This window comes from Temnothorax longispinosus, chromosome 7, assembly GCF_030848805.1.
Source record: "Temnothorax longispinosus isolate EJ_2023e chromosome 7, Tlon_JGU_v1, whole genome shotgun sequence".
Lineage (NCBI taxonomy): Eukaryota > Metazoa > Arthropoda > Insecta > Hymenoptera > Formicidae > Temnothorax > Temnothorax longispinosus.
Genome location: NC_092364.1, coordinates 3,101,529 through 3,123,993, shown reverse-complemented (window position 1 = coordinate 3,123,993; position 22,465 = coordinate 3,101,529). Strand labels below are relative to the sequence as shown.

The following is a 22,465-nucleotide window of genomic DNA, read 5'->3' as shown; positions in this document are numbered from 1 at the left end:
TCGCCGTCGCGTGACGGCGCGGCGTCTAAACGTGTACTACGCGGATTTCACGCGGCAGATAAGGCGCATCAATAATGCAGAGTATTGCAGTGCCTTCTCCTCGCGGAAGGAGAAGAAGCGCTGCGGCGCTACATATATTATGCATTAGGCAAGGGAAGGAGCCGTGGGCGAATGAGCCAAGAAATAGAGAAAGAGAGAGATTTGCCTTGTTTTCGGATGAAAACCACGCCGACAGTTTCGCTAAATTCCGACGTCACCGCACGCTTATGAGAACATTGATTTCTCTATTTCCACCGAGGAGCGCTTTTTTAAAAATGTTTCAGAATATTTTATGCATAACGTTATGTGAGATCGTGTAATATCGAACATTGGGTGAGACGTCAATAATTAAAAACTATTATTATAAAATAAATTATTATAATATAAATAATTTTAAAAATAATAATATTGATGCGAAATGAAGAAAGATTAGTGGCAGAAAACATCTAAAACTTTTAATTTAAATGAAAAAGATAACGCAAACTGCGTATTATAACAAGTATTACTAAAGACCCTGATGAGTTTTCCACGTTCTTTCGTCATGGAAACAATCGAAGCCAAGCGCGGATCGATGTTGCGAATTTCTCTGTCTCTCTCTCTCTCTCACTTCTTTTTTCTCTCTTACACTTTTTCCATTCGTGCGGGATGATCGCACACGGTATCGATTGATCTCTCGTCCATAATTGCCGTGATTGTTGCGCGATCACGTAACTTGATCTACGCGGCAGGACTGATCCATTATTACGTACATACGTACACGCGCGTGTCCATATATATGTATGTGTATGTGTGAGTGTGCACGCGCGCGTACGTGTGCATTAGATTTTATTTGCCAAACGACAAAAAATTGATTGCGTCGCGCTACGCGCCAGTCGGGGATCAGTCGTTGCGTGCTTTTGCGGCGAGATTGTGCGATAAAGCGCCGATTGTAAGCTCGTCGGATAATGATAATCGCTCTTTTCCCAACTTGCACAACGCGGCCTCGATCTGTTCGCTCTAATTTTTCTTTCGATGAGACGGAACATTTTCTACAAACGCACTTTCATGACTTCGAGGAACTATATAATATGGATTCCATGATTACGTAAAGCGAATTTCCGAAATTAAAAATTGAGGAGAAATCGTGATATTTTTAAACTATCGATATTTTACTCGTCATTCTATGTTATATAATGATGCGATGAAAATAAAAAATAAGCGAAAGCGATCTCTCAGAAAAATATACGAAATTATAAAGTACAGGCGGGCGTATCTGTGCTCCATTTTTTTTTTGGATAATGAGGAATATTTTCTACGAACGGTCGGGACACTTTGTGACTTCGAGGAATTCTACGAATAAATTTTCAGACGAGAATCTGTGAATTCATGGATTGTGTTAAAGTGGATAATCCACCGAATCCACGAGGTCAAAGATCAAAGAGTGAAGAATTAGATATTTTTTAAACTATCGATATCTTGCTCAATGTTCGACATTACATTTTACGTAACGTGATGAAAATCGAAGATTCGCGGAAGCTCTATTAAAATATATATATATATATATGAGATTATAAAAAAACACGCGGGCGTGTCTACGCTCTAACGCACATTTGCTGCTTAGAGAACGGCGTGACTCTAAATAAGGTGATCCGCACCATTAAAGTTCTTAGGAAGAGTCTCGCCGAGAACTGCGTCGTCCTTATCCGAAAGGAGCGGCCTCTCCGTGAGATGTTCGTTTTATCGTTAATTACGTGTCGGAGGGGCCTCGGCGTTCCGACAAACCGGTTTCCGGTAAACGGGCAGTCGCGGAAACGGATTTGGCTCATTTGCCAAGCGGACTTTACGCCCGTTTTACGTTACGGTTATACGCGCGGCGGGCAGGCACAGGAAAGGCGTGCGAACGGTCATTTCGCCGGGCGCAAACAGGCAGACTTTAACGATCGGTAATCGGTTTCTCCGGCAGCGCGCGCCGCGCCGCCCGGGACGTCCCGGCAAAAAGTTTAATGGCCAGGAAAAAATCGCATTAACGATCCCACCGCCTGTCGTTGCCGTCGCCTTTTCCTCGCGAAAGGCGCTCGCCGAAGGTCGACCGCGCAAGGCGATGCAAATTGACAAAAAAAAAAGGAAGGGAACAAGCGAGGGATATGATCCCGGCCGATTCGAAACCGATTTCGGGCGGTGCTCCTCGATATTTTAGAACCGCGACGAGACAAGAAAAGTATGAGAGACTATACCGCGGAGAATTGGAAAAAACTCCATGTATTTTATTAAAATTTTCGAAGTATGTACATTCACGTATCCTGGGCATACCTTTTTTTATTTATATGTTTCACAGATTATTAAAAATTATAATTTAAGTACTTACCTTAGACAATTCTTGATCAACGTCCGACGATTAGCTTCGAAGACTGCTGTTACCTATACGTAGACTATAATCGAGATCGAGGAAAGAAAGAATCCTAACTAGGGGGATTAAATCGAAATTCTTGGGAAGCTTAGGAATCGTGGATCGGACAATCGATTTCGTTATTAGATTAGGCGGGGAATAATAATAAAAAGACACATGGGCGTAACGTATACAGTTCAATATACATGCCTATATTGACTGCGTGTCTAAGTACATCGAATAAGGAATTCGAATCCCAGGATATTTAGCAATTACAGACGTAAATTAGGTGAGATGATGACTTCTCGCTACGCTGAGCGCGATTGTTGGTCGCGCCTCCACAAAAGAACGCTCGCTATTCGCGCGATACACGCACACAAACGCATCCTCTTTCTCTCTTTTGCTCTCTCTTTCTCTCTCTCTCTCGCCGTATACACCTAGATAACATCAAAATAAATCTATATCTCGCAAATAGCAATAATTCCGATCGAGAGGCTATGTACATGAATGGCGGACTAAAACGCACGCATTCTTCCTTTCTCTCTCTCTCTCTCTCTTCCTCATTCTCTCGCATACTCGCTGCCCTTTCTCTCTCTCTCGCGCGCGCTCTCTTTCTCTCTTAATAATCGTAAACTAATTACTCCATCATTTACATACATACAGTTATCTTGTAGCGCGTTTTCACGCGCAACTACGTCAAAACGATTTCTTTTGTCGCTTTTGCACAATCGCAAACTCGCGGGACCGAGCGGCTCCGCTGTCTCCACAGGGAAAAATTGCAGAAGTTTAGGCGTATAAGTTTTTACAATCCTGGTCTCACACTCGCTCTCTTGTTTTGGCATTCGCAACCGCTCTCCTCGAGACATTCGCGTCGCTGCGCGTCGTCGTCGCTTCTGTTCCTCGCCCCGTCAGTCTTATTCCACGGGGGGGGGAGAAGCACAAATCAATTCGGATCGAATCCGATCGATACCGAGACTGAAGAGGAAATATACGCAAATATTATATAAATCAAAATAAAATGAAGATCGAATACTTTGGCTGGCGAGACGTAACGCCTGGAGTGGCTTAATTTCGTGTTGAACGTTTTCCGTAACGAAATTAAAATAGGCGTCGTAGATTAATACGTCCTCACCTTTCTGAATGTTTCTAAAAATAGCGCGCGGCAAACCGCGCGGTCTTCGAAATAAAAGGAAGTACACGGCACTTTATCTCTTTTCGAGTCACGCTATAAGATCATTAAATGTTCCGTGTTACGTTATGTCTCGCCTACGGCCTCGCTCGTTTACGGTTTCATCCCCTCGGTTGAATCGCCCGTTCCGCAATCGTCTCGCCGTGGCGAAAATCTCGGGCATTTGCGCGCGACGCAAACGCCGAGGCGTCGAACGCGCTCGTTATTCGAACGGCGCTTTCGCGAGAATAACGCTGGAGCGCTGTGCAGCGGATTTAACGACCGCGGCGCACTTTTGGACGCGATGCAAATTAAAGGCTTCATTAGCGCCGTCGCAAGAAACGCTGACGTCACGCGCGCGCGGAGTTATTAGGCGAGAATGCGCATACGCCTTTTCCGTGTACTCGTTTCCGACAGCCGAGCGCAAATGGTGCGACGGGAGAGAGGGCGGGGGGGGGGGAAGGAAAAAAGTCAGCCGCGGTTTTCCTCGGCTCTCTGCCTCGAGCGCGAAAATCCCAAAGATCGGTAGAATAATAACGGTATATTATCACTTTCGACGGTGCGGTAAAATTCGTCGACCTTGCGGCTGCGCGAAAGGGGTAATTTCGAGTGCCCCTCCTCTGCCAATTAGCATTCCTCTCGATATTAACGCCAATCGCGTTAATTTCCCGCGCGCCTGTGAAAACTCGCCGATCGCGCAACCCCGCGATTGCGGATTGCATTATCGCGAAAATTGTGTCATTGCCAATTCTCCCCCTCGTAATAACGTAAATAAATATCGCGCGTTAATTACTTTTGGCTTCGCGTATCGCCACTCTTTTGAGAATCATATTACGCTAATTGAGGAGCACTTTTCGAAATGTACGCGCATTTTCGCCCAGGGACGTATCTCTCTCGAGCTCGCTATGTGCCGCAATGAACAATTTGCAACGTGCGCCCCGAAATAAACGCGACAATTCCTCTCGTATCTTCAATCGCTACTTTGTCAGAAAAATATTAAGTTTCTCGCGTCCGGACTTGAAAAATTTCAATGGCGCGCACCTATCTTAAAAATAATTTTTAAAATCTACGACAATTTTACATCTCCAAAATTATTTCCAATAACGTGCGTCGATTTTACTGACCGAAGAGACCAATCATCCAGATACGTGCTAAGGGTTACACGACTTGATCGTAGAGCTATGTAAGGAAGATTTCCGCGGTAGACGACGATCGCAGCTGCGCACCGGCGCGATTTCCGGTTTCGCACACGCGCGCTTCACAAGATACACTTCTATTTACAAAGATAAAGAACATCGGATCTTTACCATGGTCTCCACATGCCCTCCTCATCCTTGACCGGCTGCTGGCCGACTGGCGACGGGGAAGGCATGCCGACGGCGACCTCGCTGTCCGCGTGACTAGACGGTCTATCTTCGTGGACGATGGGACCGCCGGTCTCGGTCGGTAGACGGGCCTGCTGCTGGTGTTGCTGCTGCTGCCGCAGATGATGGTGGTGATCGACGACGCCGGAGTGCGTCGAGTTTCTCGAGCTGGCGGTCTTCATCTTCTTGGACGTGGTGGTGAAGTCGAGCGGCTGTTCCGGCTGTTCCATCCGCGGGCTCTTGCTGGGCTTCAGGCCACCGGTAGGATCCTGCCACTCCTGGCCGATGTCCTCGTGCGGTCGCTTCGCCAGCTTATCGGTTGCCTTGAGCAGCGACATGTTGGTCGCCGCCCAGATCGCCGTTGGTGGATTCGGCCCGATGCTGATGCCGTTCGCCGCGGCTGCCGCCGCCAGTTGCACGTAGTGGCTCGGCAGCAGGAAGACCACTTGGCCGTCCGGCAATCGGGAGGGTATCACCTGCACCACGGAGAGCATATTGGGATTCTGCTGCGACGTGGACGCCTGATCGACCGGCAGGCCCGACGGATGATGCGGATGGTGCGGGTCCAACGTCGCCGGGTTCACCTGACTGAAGGCGGAGGTCGGCCGGCTGCTGTTGTTGTTCTCGTCGCCGGCGGTGGTGCTGCTGTCCGGCCGTGCCGCCTCCACCATCTCCGGGATCTCGGACTTGATCAGGCCGGCTGGCGTGAGCGCGGCGCTGCAATGCGGCCCGACCGGCACGTGGTGGTCCAGCGGGCCCGGGCTCGTCGTTCCCGCCACGCGATCCGTCACGCTGCCCGGGCTGCTGCCCAGGCCGCTGTCCGGCCGCGAGCCCAGGTCCAGGTCGAGCTCCGACACGCAGCTGTCGAGGTGGCGAAGCAGCCGCTGCTTCACCGCCGGGTCCATCGGCGTGGTGTTGCCCGTGATGATGTCTGGCGCATCGAGATAGCGACTCACCTGAAACACGACAACGACACCAACGATGTAGATGCCGGTCCATCGGTAAACGCGCACGCCTCGTGCGGTTGAATAATGCTCGTGATCTTAGAATTTCATGCAAACGCACGCGAGCGGTCACGAAACCGAGACATTGAGCGGCGCCGGGAACTGACGTCGTTCAGAAGGGAACGATCGAGCTTCTCGCGACAGCCAATCTGCGAACAATACCACGAGTGGTGGAGGGACGATTTTTGCGAGCGGGTAGCGCGATGAACAGACATTTGCGCGAGTCAACGCCGGGAAAATATATTGTGCGCGCTGGAAATTCCGCTCTCGACCACGGGCGCGGGATCGCGCGCGTCAGTCATTATCGACCGCCAGACGTAATTGAATATTTCGCTCTTTAATCCGCACAGTACGGTCGAGTAACGGGCGCCGCGTGATTATTTGTTGCCCGGTACCCGCGGTACCCCTCCCACGCTGCGCGCGACCTGGACGGACCCCCCGCGCGCTGGCCCGTAATTTATTTTCGTACGTGTCGGCGATAACAACCGGCGCGATAAAACGCTCTTTAACCCGTTGGTCGGGTGGAGCTGCGACGACGCAACTGCGCGAACTTTTCGCGGCCAGTTATTATCGCCGCGAATCACTAATTAACGCGCGCTTAGAGCGGCCCGCTGATTAACGTGCTGCGCGCGGAAGATAATCAGGCGGGATTTTATAATAATGCACCGGCGGGGTTCGATATTTCGAGATAATTAAAGAGGAAGATTGAATTGCGCATTAGACGAAATTTTGCCGCAAGAATTTAAGATAACCCGTGTGCGAGGGCGTATCTTCGACGAATTCGGATAGAGTTTTCTCAACGCCAACGGATATGTCTTCGCATTTTTATTCGAAAGTCGGGAAGAAATTTGAGAAATCGTAACGTGAATCTGTGGAATTTCAAAAACTGGGAAATAATATCCGTGAATTATATCGCATTTTAATCGATGTACGGTGCGCGCGAAAAACGATGAATCGTCGAAAAAGTCAGTAGCGCGCGACCGTTACAACACGAGGTCGCGGTAGACCGGAAGAGGGCCGAATTGCGAGTGGAAGCGGCGGCGATTCGGGCGGAAGCGGCGCGATTGATCTCTAATCGCGTAGCGTATCGCGCGCTATATTTCACACGGCGGCGTATCGAGCGCGCGTTGCTTCGCCAGCGAAACTATCGTCGCCGTTGCCGCCGCGCCGCCGCTGGCGGCGGACAATAATTCTGCGGCGAGCCGCGAACGCGCGCGAGAGAGCTTTTATGGGTCGCTGCTTCAAAATAAAGCAACCGAATCCCGCCGCTACCACCGCCGCCTCCCGCTGGAAAGAGACGACTTCGGGGAGAAAGATCGCGTATCGAGCAGATATCCGCGAATGTGGGTTAATCGCACACGTCAGCAATTAGGAGAAACGAAATTCGCACTTTCGATCTTATTATGCATGTGTATGTTTCTAAAGAGTCATAAATTAACCCTCCGTCTGTATACGCGGGTCTACGGCGTCCAAGAAAAAGTGACATCTGCTCGTAACTGCAAAACTGGCAAGCCTGCCAGAAAATATTAAATAAGCGATGGTTATCAAACTGACTTCAAATTCGTCAACTACAATGTAGATAGACGTACGTTTTGTGATTTTGTCCGGATTTTTCTGAATACTTTAAAGTAGGGAAAAATAGCGTCAAATGTGAGACCCTGCACAGAGAATGCAAATAAACTGTATAAGTACAAACGGAGAATTAAATTAATATCAAAGAAAAGATGATAACGATCGATACTCTTTAATGTACGTAACTACTATATTTTAAGAATCGGTTTCTTTACAGAATATTTATATGTGTTCCACGTAAAAGAGAAATCATCTCTATGCGTGGGTGGTTTTTGACCTGGTTTTCGCGTATCTCTCCCTCTCAAAGTGAATCGTGCCGTTCTTGTATTTCAGGAATATATACATATATACATATATACATACATACACACGCGATCCTCAGACCCTTTGACAAATTCGTAGTCTGTCTCAAAGAAAATTCGACGACAATTCATCGAGCGTGTCTGGGCTAACTTTTAGCTTCAGAATTAAAATTCCGTTAAAGTAAGATCCGCTTCGAAGAAACCGAAGAGTTTATTATATATGATTGCAGATGCGCTTTAGAATTCCTCGGGGAACCCATTAATTTTCATGCGCATACCGATCTCCCGGAGTTTCCGGAAAATGTCGATGTTTCGAGGTTTCGCCGCGCCCGGTTCCCGTTTTACTTTTCGACATTGAGAGAGGCAGGAACGAACGACGAATAGCGCGTTTCGCGCTCGCAGAGACGAGCAGAAATGTTACAATACTTTCGACGGGCGAAACGAGATCCCGAGGGGAGGATGGGAAGGACCGCGGGCAATGGCAAGACATGTCGCCTTGGTCGACCGTCAGTTTTATAAGACCATAAAGTTTGCCCCGCAGGGACACTCGCTCCTTCGTTCTCACTCTCCGTCTTTTCTTTCTTTTCTTCTTTCTTTCCTACCTTGCCTCGTATATCACACGCGCCGTGATTTCGCCCGGGCGGCGTTCAACTCGTCACCCGAAATTTCAGACACGCTCCCTCGACTCTCCGAAACACAGGGAGCGTCGCGAAATTCGATCCCCCCCCCCCTCCCCGGATCTATTCTGCAATTGAAATTAAAAGATTTTACATTCTGAGAGAGGAGTTTCCCAACCCGGGAATCTCCGCACGAAGTTGGTGAATTGACTCCAGGCTTGTTTTTGCATACAGACTATTAATGAACGAAAGCGCGAAAATATAATAAATAAAAGACATAATTTTGAATATATTAAGTTTTGAGTTTCGTGTTACATATGCTCTGTATTAAATAACAATTTTCTTATTAATATACGAGGGCTCATCGAAAACTTTCGGGGCTATATTATTCTAAACTTGATGCCGCGCGTGGTGACACTGGAACAAAACTACCTTCATATATCAATAATCTAATGCATACCAATTCTTTTTACCGCGCTCCAAAACGACTGGAGAACGTGTAACGGCGAATTTTGTGACATCCTCTTTAAGAAACGGCCGCGGCTTCTCCTCTTTATCAATGGGAGACTTCTTTTCACGTAAGTTTCTCAAGATTTGAAAGTGATCAAGAATGATAAGCGACTAAGTGAGAACTGTAAGCAAGTCCGACGTTGCTATTCCGATTTATTCTATTGTCGCAAGAATGGAAAGTACTACTGCCGCGCTTTTCCTTAAAGAGGATGTCACGGAATTCGCGTTGTATGTTTTTGAGCTCCCGGGGCTGCTGCCTGTCCAACTGCACAATTGATTCAGCATTTCGAAAGTCTCTTAATTACTTTTCTCAAGTTTGACGTGAAATTCCGATAGCGCGCTTTTATCGCGCAATTAAAGAAATATCTACCCGTGCCGTATCCTAGCTAGAGTACATATCAAATTATAGAACGTGAGAACGTTTACGTAGAACGCTACTGGTCCATATCGGTGTGTGTACGCAGAAGACCTTGGCCTTGGATGGCTGTCATCGTTGCGTTGCGCAGTTGCGCGCGGAATAATACACATGTAATGCAATCTCAGAATTCTTCAATCAGCACTCGTATGTGTGTGCCCATGTGTACCATATATATGAAACATTTATTTGATAAAATAATTATCCGCGTGTACGGGGTAAATACGATTTTGTAAGAGTTGCGATAAAATTTGAAAAGCAATTTCGTAAGAATTAAAATAACAGCTACCTATATATTACAGTGATTACTCTTCGACGTAAGACCGCAGAAGATTAAAACTCCTCGAGTATACGTCCTGCTCTCACACGTGTGATTTTTCAACGAGAATAACTTCCCAATTTGTGTGTTCTCCCTTTGACGCATAGTTACTCCTAGCACGCGCGCCTCGTGTGGGCTGCATCTTTCCAGCGGTGATATCCTAGCGCCGGGAAGTCGGCGACTTTATCGGTGAGCATTCTGATAAGGCGGTCGCACGACAGGTACAACGCGCACGGCCGGGCTTTGTATCGTGACAAGTGCGCTTTGTCGAGGCGAGCGAGCCGACAATCGACTCGACGCGACGCGACGCCTCGAGTTCTGCGGCACGTTTGTGCCGCGCCGTACCGATGAAGATATACGACGTGCTGCGGCGCGGCGTATCGCGCTCCGTACCGCCTAGACGAGGACAAAGTTCGGAAAAAAAATTTGTTCCGAGCAACAGATTTTTCTAGGGATACCCGTAAGTTGGATTATTGCATAATACTGTGATTATTTAATACAATGCATTGCGAAAGACATAAGTTATGTAATGGCTCATGAACAATAAAATGCTACGGTTTTGATAAATAAATGTTAAATTTATATGTAACAATAGGTTTTTGCAAAATTGTAATGCTTCTCTCTTTAACCGTACGATATTTTCGGTAAAAATTTTTCCATTCTTGGCATTTGCTATATGTAGAGATTGATTTTGGTCACACAATTCCACTTTGCGCCCGGGTCTTTGCGCGCAGAAACCGAAAACTAAAGGCTCTTTCCCTCCCCCTCTTCCCCGATCGGGCGACTACCTGACTCGACCAGGAGATCCGACCACAAGGTTTCATCCGGCAAATTCTGGGCGATGGGCACTTACGGGGTGTCCGCTTTCAACGAGTTTCCCCTGATTTCGCGACTGGACGTTCCTTAACGAACGAGCGATTGAGCTTCGCTGGAGTCACGCGAGACTCCCCGGCGACAACCCGATACGTTAGATACCTATCGTCGTCGTGGAGATAGGGCGGGCGGGGAAAGGAGGGGACGGAGGGCAGGGTGGTTTCGGGTGGGTTCTTCTTCCACCGGGTAGAAATCCCTCTCCGCCGTGTAACACGAACCAGTTCCGCCGAGTTCTCCGATTACACGCTCCTCGGTGTACGCCGGGGACGCGTTGGAATTTTTTCACCACCCTCTCCCACCGCTCCCTCATCCCCGTCCGCGTTCCTTTCCCGTGCTAACCCGTGACGAAACGTGCGGAGTATAATGGTAAACGTGACGCAAAACTCGCGTTTTTCCGCATCGTAGTCGGCCTCGCCGATGTGGTCCTCGTTTTATTTTCTCGAAGGTATACGGGCGTATCGATCGGGATTTTCAAACGAGAAAGATATGTTCTTTTAAAGCAGATTTTCTCTTTCACATTAGTAAAACTAAAATTTCAACGGCTGTGATGATTCATAAAAGTTGTAACACTTTCCCCTTCGTGGATTATTAAAAATCATTAAAAATATAATATCGCGTCGCGCTCTCCTAAGGTATAAAAGTGTCCCTTACCTCTCTGGAGCAGTCCTGGTATCCTGCCTTGTACCTGGACAGACCGGGCTGAGCGAGCGATCTCTGCCGCTGCAGATGCCTGACCGTAAGCTCCAAGATATCGGCTTTCTCGAGCTTGCTGTGCTTGGTGTTCTCCAGGCGGGCGCTGTCGAGGATGAGCGCCTTCAGCGCCGCCAAGGACTGGTTGATCCTTGCTCGTCGTCGTTTTTCCATTAGTGGTTTGTTAGCCTGAAAAAGAGAGGGCAAGAAAACGATCTTTCTTTAATACGTCTATCAACAACGTGACCGGTAATACGCGGATTAGAACACACAGCAATTATCCGTCGGACATTCGCATGATCCGAAGTACGCGTCGCTATTCCCGAAACCAGAGATTATAAGTATGTTTTTGATGTTCTTTATGTTAAAAAAAAAGTAGTAATAACTTGAAACAGCTTTCATCCGAGCTCCTAGCGCGCGAACGTTCGCGGTTTAACGACAGTAGGTCAACGTGTTGCCTGGATGGAACACACTCCTCTATCCTAGCCGGAGTACACTATTTCTTTTTTTTTGCGCGCGCGCTTCGCGGAAGAGGTGATTTACGAGGAGCCGCCGGCGATGAGCGTGACGAGCGAGCGGGCGAAACAACGGCGGGAGAATGACACGGACCATTCGAGAGAGAAGAGAGAGAGACAGAGAGAGAAAGGCAAACGCGTCGAGTGCCGAGGTCCGGACAAAACTATCGAGGAGTATCAACCTATTTCGCGCGCTTCCGCGTCTCTCTTTTTCCCTTAGCTGGGGATCCAGGGTGCGCGCGGAGCCCGGGTGGTCGATTTTACGGGGACACTACCGGTTCTAGATCGAGCGTAAGCAGGTTTTAAGTCCGGATAAGGTATACGAGAGCCCGGCTTCTCGTTTTCCTCCTCCGTTTCTTTTAGTCGACTTCCATCCCTTCAGGAACGCGGTACTACCCTTTCGCGCGTTCTCGCCTCGTTTCCCATTTCAGTCTCCAGGAAAGTTCAAACGTAGCTGTGGCGGCAACGATGGATGTCACATCATCCGAGCCTGAAATATCGAAGTTCTTGCCGCTGTAGGAAGAAACGGGAGGTACGGCCTCTCTCGCAGGCCGGTTCTTTACGAGCGTCTCAACGTTCCGAATAATCTTCCACTTCTTTTTTGTGGCTCTTTCGAGTCTCTCGACTCACTGGCGGTGTGCCGACGTCGGTCGCGTCGTTCACTGAGAGAGACGCGGGTCGAGGAGGGAGGGGCAATCTCCGACGACGCGAGATGCGCGACAGTCGTAGATGAGCGGAGATAGAGCCGGATAAAGTGGATCAGACTGAAACGGATGACGGAGGAGGTTGAAGGCGCACACGCACCGGGTGTCTCGGAAGCTCACGTCAGCGGCAAATTTACTTCTCGCGCAGGTGCTACGCGTGATAATTTTGCCGGACGCACTAATCGTTAATCTATCGAGACGAGGAACGTGGAGTGTGGAGTAGAGGCGAGAGCGAGATCGCGAAGCGACGTTTAGAGGAGAAAGGAGATACGGAAAGGGAGACGCAGGAACACAAAAAGCAAAACGCCGACGTTCCACGTGGGAAGAGGATAGCGTGCGAAATGGCGAGGCCGGACCGGCAAAGGCACGTCCGCCGCCGAGGCGGGAGACGACAGATATTCACGGCGTGGAACGAGAGAAGACTGCGTGCCAGAGAGAAGAGAGAGAGAGAAAGAGAGACGGCGAGGTCGGATGAAAAGGAGACAGCGGGTATCCCCCTGTGAGAGACGAAGGTAGCGAGCTACAGAGCGCCACGCGGAGAGAGAAAGAGAGATGAGAGACACGGCGATAGATACGGGGCGGACGAGAGAGCGACGGAGATGGAAGTCGCGAGCAGAAGCGACGCGCGGAACGACGAAGACGGGCAAAGTCGGGCTCTAACGAGAAAGGGGAAGGGGGGAGAATTGCGACTACCGCGCGCGAGAGAGCGACGGAGGAGAGAGAGGGTCGGCGAGAGGGATAAGAGGCGAGGACGCGTGCGGAGCGAGCGGGGCACCGCAGATACGTCGAGGGCGACGAAGAGTAAACCGAGAAGGTGGGATCGGGGGAGAAGGTCGGGGAGGGAGGAGAAGAGGAGGAGGACGACGAGGCGAAGTCGGCGCGGTGCGTTCACACGGGAGCGCCGCGACGGGTAAACAAACGAGCGAGCCGCCGCGCGGTCATGCGTATTCGTGTGCGTGCGTACGTGGTCCGCGCGCGCGCGCGTGTACGTGTGTGTGTGTGCGTGTGCACGCGCGTGTCATCGCCGCCGACCGGCACGGCACTCTTGCTCTGTCGCGTCCTTCTATTATTACGAGAGGCGCGCATGAAGGGCGGGCGATGGACGCGCGGAGGGAGAAGGGGGAAGACGCGCGTCTGTCGACGATGGACTCTCGTGCGGGCCTCGTTCGCTCATCTAGAAGTCTAGATGTATCTCTCTTTGTATGTGTGTGTGTACGTGTGCATGCGTGCCTGCGGGTGAAACGGGAGAGGAATTTTGTAATAGAGGCGTTTAAATTACGCCTCGGTGATTCGGAGGCTGAAACTGGGTTAGTCGTGGACCATTTGCTCCCTCTTCCTTTTCCTTTCGCTTCGATTCGCACTCCTTGAACGAAAGCCGACGACGCTCGCAATCGGTAGAAGATTTAAAAGGTATCGTTGGCGCTTGAAGAATCTATTCTTTCGATAAAAAAAATTCTCGCTAATAAAAGACTGACAAATATTTTAATCGTTGGAAGAAGCGCGAATTATCAGTAACGTCGAGTTTCGCCCTCTTCGCTCTATCATTGTTTTTTTTTTAAAACGTTAATTACTGCTCGTCGCAGACCTTTCTTTCAAAGAAAAGGGATTTTTCCGCTTCAATTCCACCGCTCCTCCGATAGCCACCGAAAAATTTGTAACCCCTAAGATAATTCCCGCTATCGTGACGCTCTTTCAGTTGGCGTGACTTAGAAAGATAGGCGCGCGCGGAAAAAGAGAAGGGAGATAAAGGGGGGACAAGCTGCGAGCGCGGCGCGGCGCGGCGCGGCGCGGCGTGACGGCGTGACTTTGACGGTGCCGCCGATTAGCGCGTTACGCGCGATAAATCACATTCTCGTTGTTTGCGACTTCGCGTCACGTACGGCGACAGCATTGTGAATCAGCATCGACGTGCGAACCTCGCCGGAATTTTTTTTTTTTTTTTCAACCAGACTGTTTTAACACCAGTCATCGCTAACAGTGGGTCGGTCACGGCCATTTTTTCGGTGCATTGTGCACATCGAAGCTAAGGCCATACGATTCATAGATGCTAACGCTTTTTAAATACAGACTTATCGCAAATTGCTTTCATATGCAACACGTGAGGATTGAACAGCGTTATTTTTAGCAAGAATTAATCTATGTTAATCGCAAATCGCAACACCGCCAAAAAATATCGAGGCTGACGCTTAATAGTGTTCCTAATTTAAAAAAATTTATTCTACAGTTTTATTTTTCTTTTTCATTATTGATGCATAGATGTTTCATAAAGAGCGTTAAAATTATTTCGCTACTTTGAACTAGTTTTTAAAAGATACGGTTAAAGTTTTTACTTTCAAGGAAATTCGGTAAGCTCAAATCGCTTCTTTTTGAATTCTGGAGACGTAATCGTCGCATGTCCGTCCATTGCATTGTCATATTCGGGCACGTCGTCGCCTTCGCTTCGCATATGATAAATCGATTAAAATGCGCGAACCAGCGGCAACGAGCGACAGGTAATTAAGCCAGGCATAACGACGATCCGTTAAGTGCCGTCAATTAAGCCGTCGCCCGACGACGACCGGCGTCCACCGCGTCTCTCCTTCCTCTTTCGTTCTTTTCCTCCTTTCCCTTCTCCTCTCCCACCAGTTTCGAAATCCTGCGAGGCTTTATTGACCTCGGTGGATCAACAGCGTCCTTTTGAAATTCCTTTAACCGCTCGCTCCGATAACGCGATAAAAATTACGAATTTCTTATCACGAGAAGAGAGAGAGGAAGTTTTCTGAATGAACCTAGGAAATTCTCTCACGTTTATATAAAAGCCATTGTTCAATCCTCGGACCTCGCACTTCGATCTACTAGGCGCTCCAACTAATGTCTTTAAGTATAGTTCGATTACAAGATTTAAAAGTGTTGGTGGAATCTTTTGTATTTTCATTCATAGCATCGCTATCCGTGAGGTTAATTATTTTGCTTCCTTCCCCGGTTGTTTATCCGGACTACGTGAATGAGCGAAGGAAAATTCCTCAACGCAAGAGAAAAGATAATCGAAAACAAGACGCGACAGAGTAGGAAGTTAACATTTAAATGTTATAATTTTTACTATTCGCCTTTGTGTGTGTTTGAGATGAGGCGGATTAAGATGTAAAATATATCCTGTAGCCAAAAATTAACAATAAAGAAATATACAACTACACTACATACAAGAACAATAGCCATAAACATCAATTATTGACATGTAATCTATCATAATTTCTGATTTAATATGCGTACAATTTGTCTCCTTTTAATTTTTTGTCATATTTTCCATTTAAAACGAAAAGACAGATTTCAGATTGTAAAAAAAAGTTTTGGTTACAAAAAAAAAATTGTGATAAAAAGTTTTTCACCTAAAATTCCTGCGTTATTAAGCACGCATTCGCGACGCGCGTGTCTTCCGCCGCGAATCCACTCCGCTAATAAAGACGAGTGCACGAAGTTACGCCCTTTCGTCACCGTGGAAACTTTCCTAATAGGATACCGCCGCTCGCGCTCCAGGCGCGCTCGAGCGAACGTACTCTCACACGCAACGTGGATCGCCTTAAAAGGGCACCTCCTAGCCGCATTTGACGCACGTGTACACCGCGGGATTCACGCGCGAGTACTCTCGGTACACGGAATTTCGCGGAGCGAGCGCGAAACCGTGAAATCGCGCGTTAATCTCCGATTATTTTTATTTAAGAATTCATGAATATATTTCGGTGAATATTCCGTGCAATTTGTGCAAGGAGCGCGGGAGTTAAAGTTATCCAAATGTTACGTCGTAGTTACAGATGAAAAATTCTATACGCGCGGCAAATACAGCGTGGTCTTTAGATGACGCGTGATCCCGCCACATTTCCGAACCGACGAATTAATTGGATAAACTGAATTACAGCTACTTTTTTTTTTGAACGGCGCCGACCACGCGGGCGGGGGCGTCCGGACGATCTGTATGATAACCGCTCGTAAATACGTCCAATTACTGCAAATTGGCGTCACAAGGCTCTCCGACACGCATCGTTCGTCGTTCGTGCCGCGACGTGCCCTTGCGACCTGCTGCGTTTTGCCGCACGGCAAGGAGAAACAAGGAAATTCATTTATTCATTTGTCACGTGCTCTCCTAGCTACAATTTCGCCATATAATTCGAGAAGGATTGAGAGAACGATTGCTATACTTTTAGATTTGTTATCTCGACGTAGACAATGTCAATTATGCAAAGAATTATGCCACCAAGTGCGACGACGATACGATCTGTTCTAACGTGTCGAATTTTATCTCCTCTGACGGTACATTTTAATCTCGCCTGTGTCGGCACGCGTATCTCGCCGCTTAATAGCTCAACGGTTCGGGTATGTAGCGCGTTTCGCTGCGATTTTAACGGCGCGCCCACGTGGGGAGCGATATCAGTTTTATGCCTCGCGCGGCGTATCTATTGCCACCGCAACCGCGCGCGCTTTTTTTATTTTTTTTACGATCCGGAAACGAGCGAAGGTCGGACCTTCGAAATCCGCGGTCCTGCAGATTCTGTCGCGTTGCAAAACTGACACACTTCGCAGAGATTAGAGAGAGGATAACAGAGTTGTTAGAAGTAACGCCGAGCTGGCGCTCCTTTTTGCCGCAAGTTTTTAATCGCCAACTTTTCCTGGAAGTCATGCTGAACGCCGCGACTCGCAAGTCGCAACGTTGTCTCTTCCTTTAGATTCTTTATAATTCGACGTATAAAAAGTACAAAAAGTATCTTGGAAACTTGATCTATTTTTGTAATATAAATTCAATATTATATTAATATAATTTATTTGATATTTTCTTTGCAAAATATTAAATACGAGTAAAAAATAAAACTATTTCAGCTAAAGTAAAAAGTATTATAATACGTAGATATGCATTTGGTAAATCAAATTAAAGCTAAGAGGAAAAGTGAGAGTTAATTTTCCAGAGAAATAGTCTATCTACTTTTTTCGCAACAATGCATTTCATGTTTATCTAACGCGAATATTGTACTGCCGTGCTTTCCGTATATTTGGAGGCCCAACTGACAAATCAGCGAATTCTCACGTATAGGGTTTGGACGACAAGCGGTTGTGTAAACGACGCACGTGTCCAGTATCGGGTTCGCGTCACAACAGCGAACTCATCATCGCAGATTAAGTGCGCAGGAGGTAGAAATCGGGAGGTAGGGTGAGTTGCGTTCTGGGACGCGTGGTCGTGTGCGCTGCGTTGCAAGGGGTGAGAGTGTCGCACCCCCGCACGCTCGACTTCTCCTTTTTCTTTTATTCTTAAAATCTATGATTAAATGATCTTTTTACGTGCTTGCGCTGCAATTTCCATTCTAAATTCTACTCTCACTCGCACCCCACCCACACATCTACATACATTCCCTAATTAATTTCAGGAACATTAACGCTAATATTTGAGATCCTATAATATGTATGAGGAAATAATATCCTTTCTTAAAAATTTGTTACTCGGTTTCAGAGGTTGAGATAGCTTTTTGAATCAAAATTCATTTTTCGGCGCTCGTTTCAAATACACCGCTATTACTTATACTCACTCTTCGTCCGTCCGAATGTTTCGGGCTCGGGCTGAGGCTGGGGCTGGGGCTCGGTGCCGGGCTCGGACCCTGATGCACGGCCTGCTGATGCTGGTGGTGCTGTCTGTGGCTGCTGCCGGCTGATTTCTTCTCCTGGTGCCTCAGCGAGTGTAGACGCGCGGTCATCCTTAGCAGGCCGCGACGGCCCTCGGCACAGATCGCAGCACCCTACGTGATTGGCTGGACTGGACGGCCGAGGCTCTCAGCATCTCGCGGCGGCCTGCGACGGCGAGACCAGACTACCACCACCGGACCCCCCGCGCTACCCTTGCGACTCTGCTGTTGGCACCGGCGATGATATACGGCGGGACTAATCACTGTTGCACCATGCCCTCGCGAATGCCTCGAGAGAGACCGACAGGCGCGAGGATCGATCGTTAACGTTAGGATCGTTTGACGAAGCCGCGAAACGTCCGCTCGCTCGTGAGATCAATCACCAACGAGTACTGTCACCTCGTGTCCGTCGTGTGCACGCGCGATTCTCCGGCACACGCGCGCCCGGAAGAGGGAAAGAGAGTCCCGCGAAAATCCTCACGCCACCCAGGCGGCTGTACACCGGCGCAACACACCGCGCCACGTGGTTAACCACGCGTCGCCGACCACTTGTCACTCGCGGAGCGAAACGGCCGTCGTGGCTCGTCCGTTTCCCGCTGGATTCTCGTCGAACTCCTCGTCCGTTTCAGGGACTGTCTCACGAGGTGCAGCAAGTGGTCGATAAACAATCGAAGCGCACACGTTCACAAGTTCTCGCGCGACTGACGAATAACGTTCAGCGTCCCGCTTTCACTGAAAGCTTTGACAACGCGCACTAAAGGGCGCCTTTGTCAAGTTGAGATCGCGATCGAGTTGGGACCACTCGATCTTCCTTAGGAAAAAAAGTCCTTTCCGCAATATACGGGATATATCGAATGTTTTATGTTAATTTCCTGAATCGCGGATTTACGAGCGTCGAATTCGAGCGCAACGTGAGAATCCACCCTCGTGCATGCTATCGCAACACAGGGGTCAAACTCGATCCGTCACTGTGTCAACGGTACGACGACAAAAACACACGCAGTGCGTGCAGCCTGACTCCGGAGACGTCCGCGTGTTGCTCGCACAACGAGCGACGGTGACGGACTGTGAGGCGGCGAGCGCCGAGCGCTGAGCGGTAGCTGGCGGCTGTACGCGGCGAACTTGGCGCGCCGAGGCCGCGCGTCGGCTGCGGGGGGTGACGGCGGGGTGACGAGGGGCCCGCGTCGTGGTTGGTCGTGCGTGGGGCGGGGGGATACTGGAGCACGGATGGCTCGCCGCTCCGGCGTGGCGCGGCACGGCACGGCGTGGCGCGGCGCGGCACGGCGCAGAGCGGCGCGACACGGCAAGGCGAAGCGAGGCGAGACGGGGCGAGGCGAAGCGAGGCGAAGCGAAGCGAGGGCGAGGTTTGGCTCGGCACAGCGTGGCGCGGCGCGGCGTAGCGGCGGAGGATCGGTCGGAAGGCTCGCTTGCCTGCTCACGCGCGCCCTTGCCTGCGGCTACGTGCGGTCGTCTCCTATTCCTGTCTTCCTCCTCTCTCGTTCTCTCTCTCTCACTCGCACGCTCGTTCGTTCGCTCGCGGCCGCGTCCTCGTCGCGCGCCACGTCGTGCCTCCGTCTCTCTCAGGGCCGTTTTATTGCCTAGCCACCGTGAAGCGGCGTCGAAGCAGGAACCGATTTGGATATCAGTGGATCTTTTTCTCCACTCTCTCCTCTCTCTCTCTCTCTCTCTCTCTCTCTCTCTCTCTCTCTCTCTGCTTTTTTCTATTTCTCTTTCTATCGCTTCCTTTTTTTTAATCGATGCCTGGTTCGGCTGCACCCCCGCCCCTCTGGTTTCGGGGTAAATGAGAATTAAAACTCGCTGCGCGCGGTGAGCACCAGCTAAATGCGTTTATGCTCACGGAGATGGATGCCGCGCGAAAGACAGTCGTTCTCTCTTTTTCTCGTTTACACGAGATTCCGCAGGATATATGCAGTTGATCGCGTTAGTTGGCAAAAAAAACTTTTGATATTTGTTCATTAATTGCCAAAAATACAACATATATACGCATAACGATACAATTTAATATATATATCGAAATAATTGTAGCGAAAATAGATAAGGACAGAAGTAATCATCAGCTAGATATTTAAAATTTTGAATTGGAAAATTAAATAATTTAAAGTGTCAACTCTCTCTTATATATAATTTACGAAAGTTACGTAGTAATAAAAGATGAATGAATTTTTGCTTCAAGCGCGATCCCCGCGTTTTTCCGTTTGCCGAGCGACTATCCGCGGAATGTATCGCTGACATTTAACGGATCGCCGATATCGATCTACGTATCAACGTAAATGGTAAGTCGCGTGCGATTCACGTTAGTAACGGCCATCAGGCTATGAAAAAGAAGAGTCGCGCGCGCTTCTACGCATCACGCGGCGCGGCACGCGATAAGGATCGTCGGGGTTCCGCGCGCGCGTCGGCCTTTAATCTCCCCCGTCTCGTAAACGCGCGCGAAAAGTCAGCGGCGACGGTGACGGCGACGGCGACGGGCGACGGCGGCACGTCGTGTGCGACGAAACGACCGCAAGAGTAGGAGGTGAAGTGGAGGAAGAGGAGCAAAAAGCGCCGAGGCGACGGGCCGTGGTCGGTAGGTAGACGAAAGGGGGACAAAGAGAGGGAGAGAGAACGGGAGAGGCGGCGTGGCGGTGGGAGCTCAAACCGTGCCGCCGTCCGGCTCGCCGAAGCGATGAGCCCTCGGGACGCGGGCAGCTCCGGTGGGGAACGGGGCACGAGGGAACCGAACCGAGCGTAGCGAGAGAGACGCCCGCGGGGGTGGCGACGAGGCATGCGACGGAAAGCCGTGAGGGAGTGAGACGGCCTCGTCGTCGTCGGCACGCGCGCCACGAAGCGCGTTACTCACACGCGCGCGCGGCTGGCTCGCCGAGAGGCGTGCGTGCGAACGAGACTGAACGCGAGGCCGCGCGTACGCTGCTCGCGAAGGTATGGATGAGCGAATGTGCGAGCGAGTGAACGAGCGTGCGTGCATGCACGCGAGAAGAGTGACGGCGGGCCTCGGTCGAGCCGCCCCTCCGACGCGTGCTCCCGCTAAAATCGCGGAGTTTCGAATGTAACGGTCATTATTTCGACCCGCGTACTTTTTGATTGCGCCGAAGGGTAGGTAAGAAGAGGAAGGGAGAAACAACGCGCGCGTCGCGACGCGCGAGGACGATTAACGCGGCGCGTTCATGGCAGGTGCTTCGTATAACGTAATGAAGCCGCGCGCCAAATATCGGGTCTCTCCTGCCCTTTCGAAAAATAAAGGGATAATTAAATCGTTTAATTAAATGCTTTTATATTTGCGTCATATTGTACATAGGGAGCAGCGAAATGTGCGGATCCTCTTTGACCGCATTGATTTCGCGCCATTCGGGCTTTCTGTATTTTGAATCTTACTTCTTAATTTGATGGAACAGAATAATTTTATAAACGGATCCTCTTGCTGGTGTATATGTTACACGTGACAAAGAGAAGTCTCGATATTTGCCGCTAAAAAATGCAGGAGATATTTATATATGCTGCATACAAAAAGAAGAGTTTAGCATATATAAAATAGTCGTAGCAAAAATTCTGAAAGCGAGACAGATGAATCTTCCTCATATACATATAGTCTTTATTTAGAATTCCGAATTGAGAGAAGGAAATAATTTAGCGGCAAACTTTTATACAAAAACTTTTAAGTGCCAATCAGGCGCGTTCGCGCATCGATACAACTAACGCATCTACAATTAAAAGAAAAACAGCGCCGTGTCAAACGGAATCATCCTGAATCACATGTGCGCGTGAATTTTTTCCTCTACATCGGTATATCACAATATGATATATCTCGCGATAGTTTTCCGCGTTCTCGTAGGAAAATGTCAGTTTTTTTCCCTCGGGTCCCTCTCGCCTATGCTCGGCTAGCCGCGAGTTTCAGCCGGAGCCGGACGCGAAACGGGCGGAATTAGCGAGCGAGTTTTTAATTTAAAAACCCGATTCGCCGTGCGCGCGCGACGTTGTTACCGCCGCTCTCTCCGCCGCCTCGTATCGACCCGGGGCATCGATAAGCAACGGCTCCATCGTGCATCGCGGAGTCACGGCCGAGCGAGGGAGCGAGGTATTTTTCATCGTGCTTTCCGCCGTGCGCGCGTCAGGAATAATAGCATCCGCGTAGTACGTAGCCCGTACTCGGGGCTCTCCTAGTTAGGTATATGCCTTCGAATAAGGAGGCCGCCTCTTCTTGCTCGTCGAGCGCTCTCCTTCTCTCCCTTCTTCCCTCCTCGACATCCCTTTTTCCCGCCCGGAGCGAGCGAGCGAGCGAGCGAGCCTGCTCGCGTGCTGCCCGGCGTGTTCGCACGCGGGAGGAGAGAGTCGATGGAATCGCGCGAGA

At 49.5% G+C, this 22,465-nt stretch overlaps 1 protein-coding gene and 1 long non-coding RNA gene across 3 annotated transcripts in view; one reads left to right on the top strand and one right to left on the bottom strand.

Annotated features, from left to right (window-relative positions):
• Positions 1-2,595: 2,595 nt before the first annotated feature.
• Sidpn (bHLH protein similar to Deadpan) lies at positions 2,596-19,156 on the bottom strand. Its single transcript, XM_071784675.1, has 3 exons — positions 18,007-19,156; positions 11,200-11,427; positions 2,596-5,892 (listed from the first exon to the last, which is right to left on the bottom strand). Exons 1-3 carry the CDS (start codon positions 18,169-18,171, stop codon positions 4,876-4,878), a joined length of 1,410 nt encoding a protein of 469 aa, XP_071640776.1. The 5' UTR covers positions 18,172-19,156; the 3' UTR covers positions 2,596-4,875.
• Positions 19,157-19,293: 137 nt separating this feature from the next.
• The window catches only part of LOC139816875 (uncharacterized), a 159,236-nt gene continuing 156,064 nt past the window's right edge, over positions 19,294-22,465 (top strand). For both annotated transcript variants that reach the window (XR_011733104.1, XR_011733102.1), the window contains exon 1: positions 19,294-20,686. This is a non-coding gene — a long non-coding RNA (uncharacterized lncRNA). The remainder of the gene's footprint in view (positions 20,687-22,465) is intronic.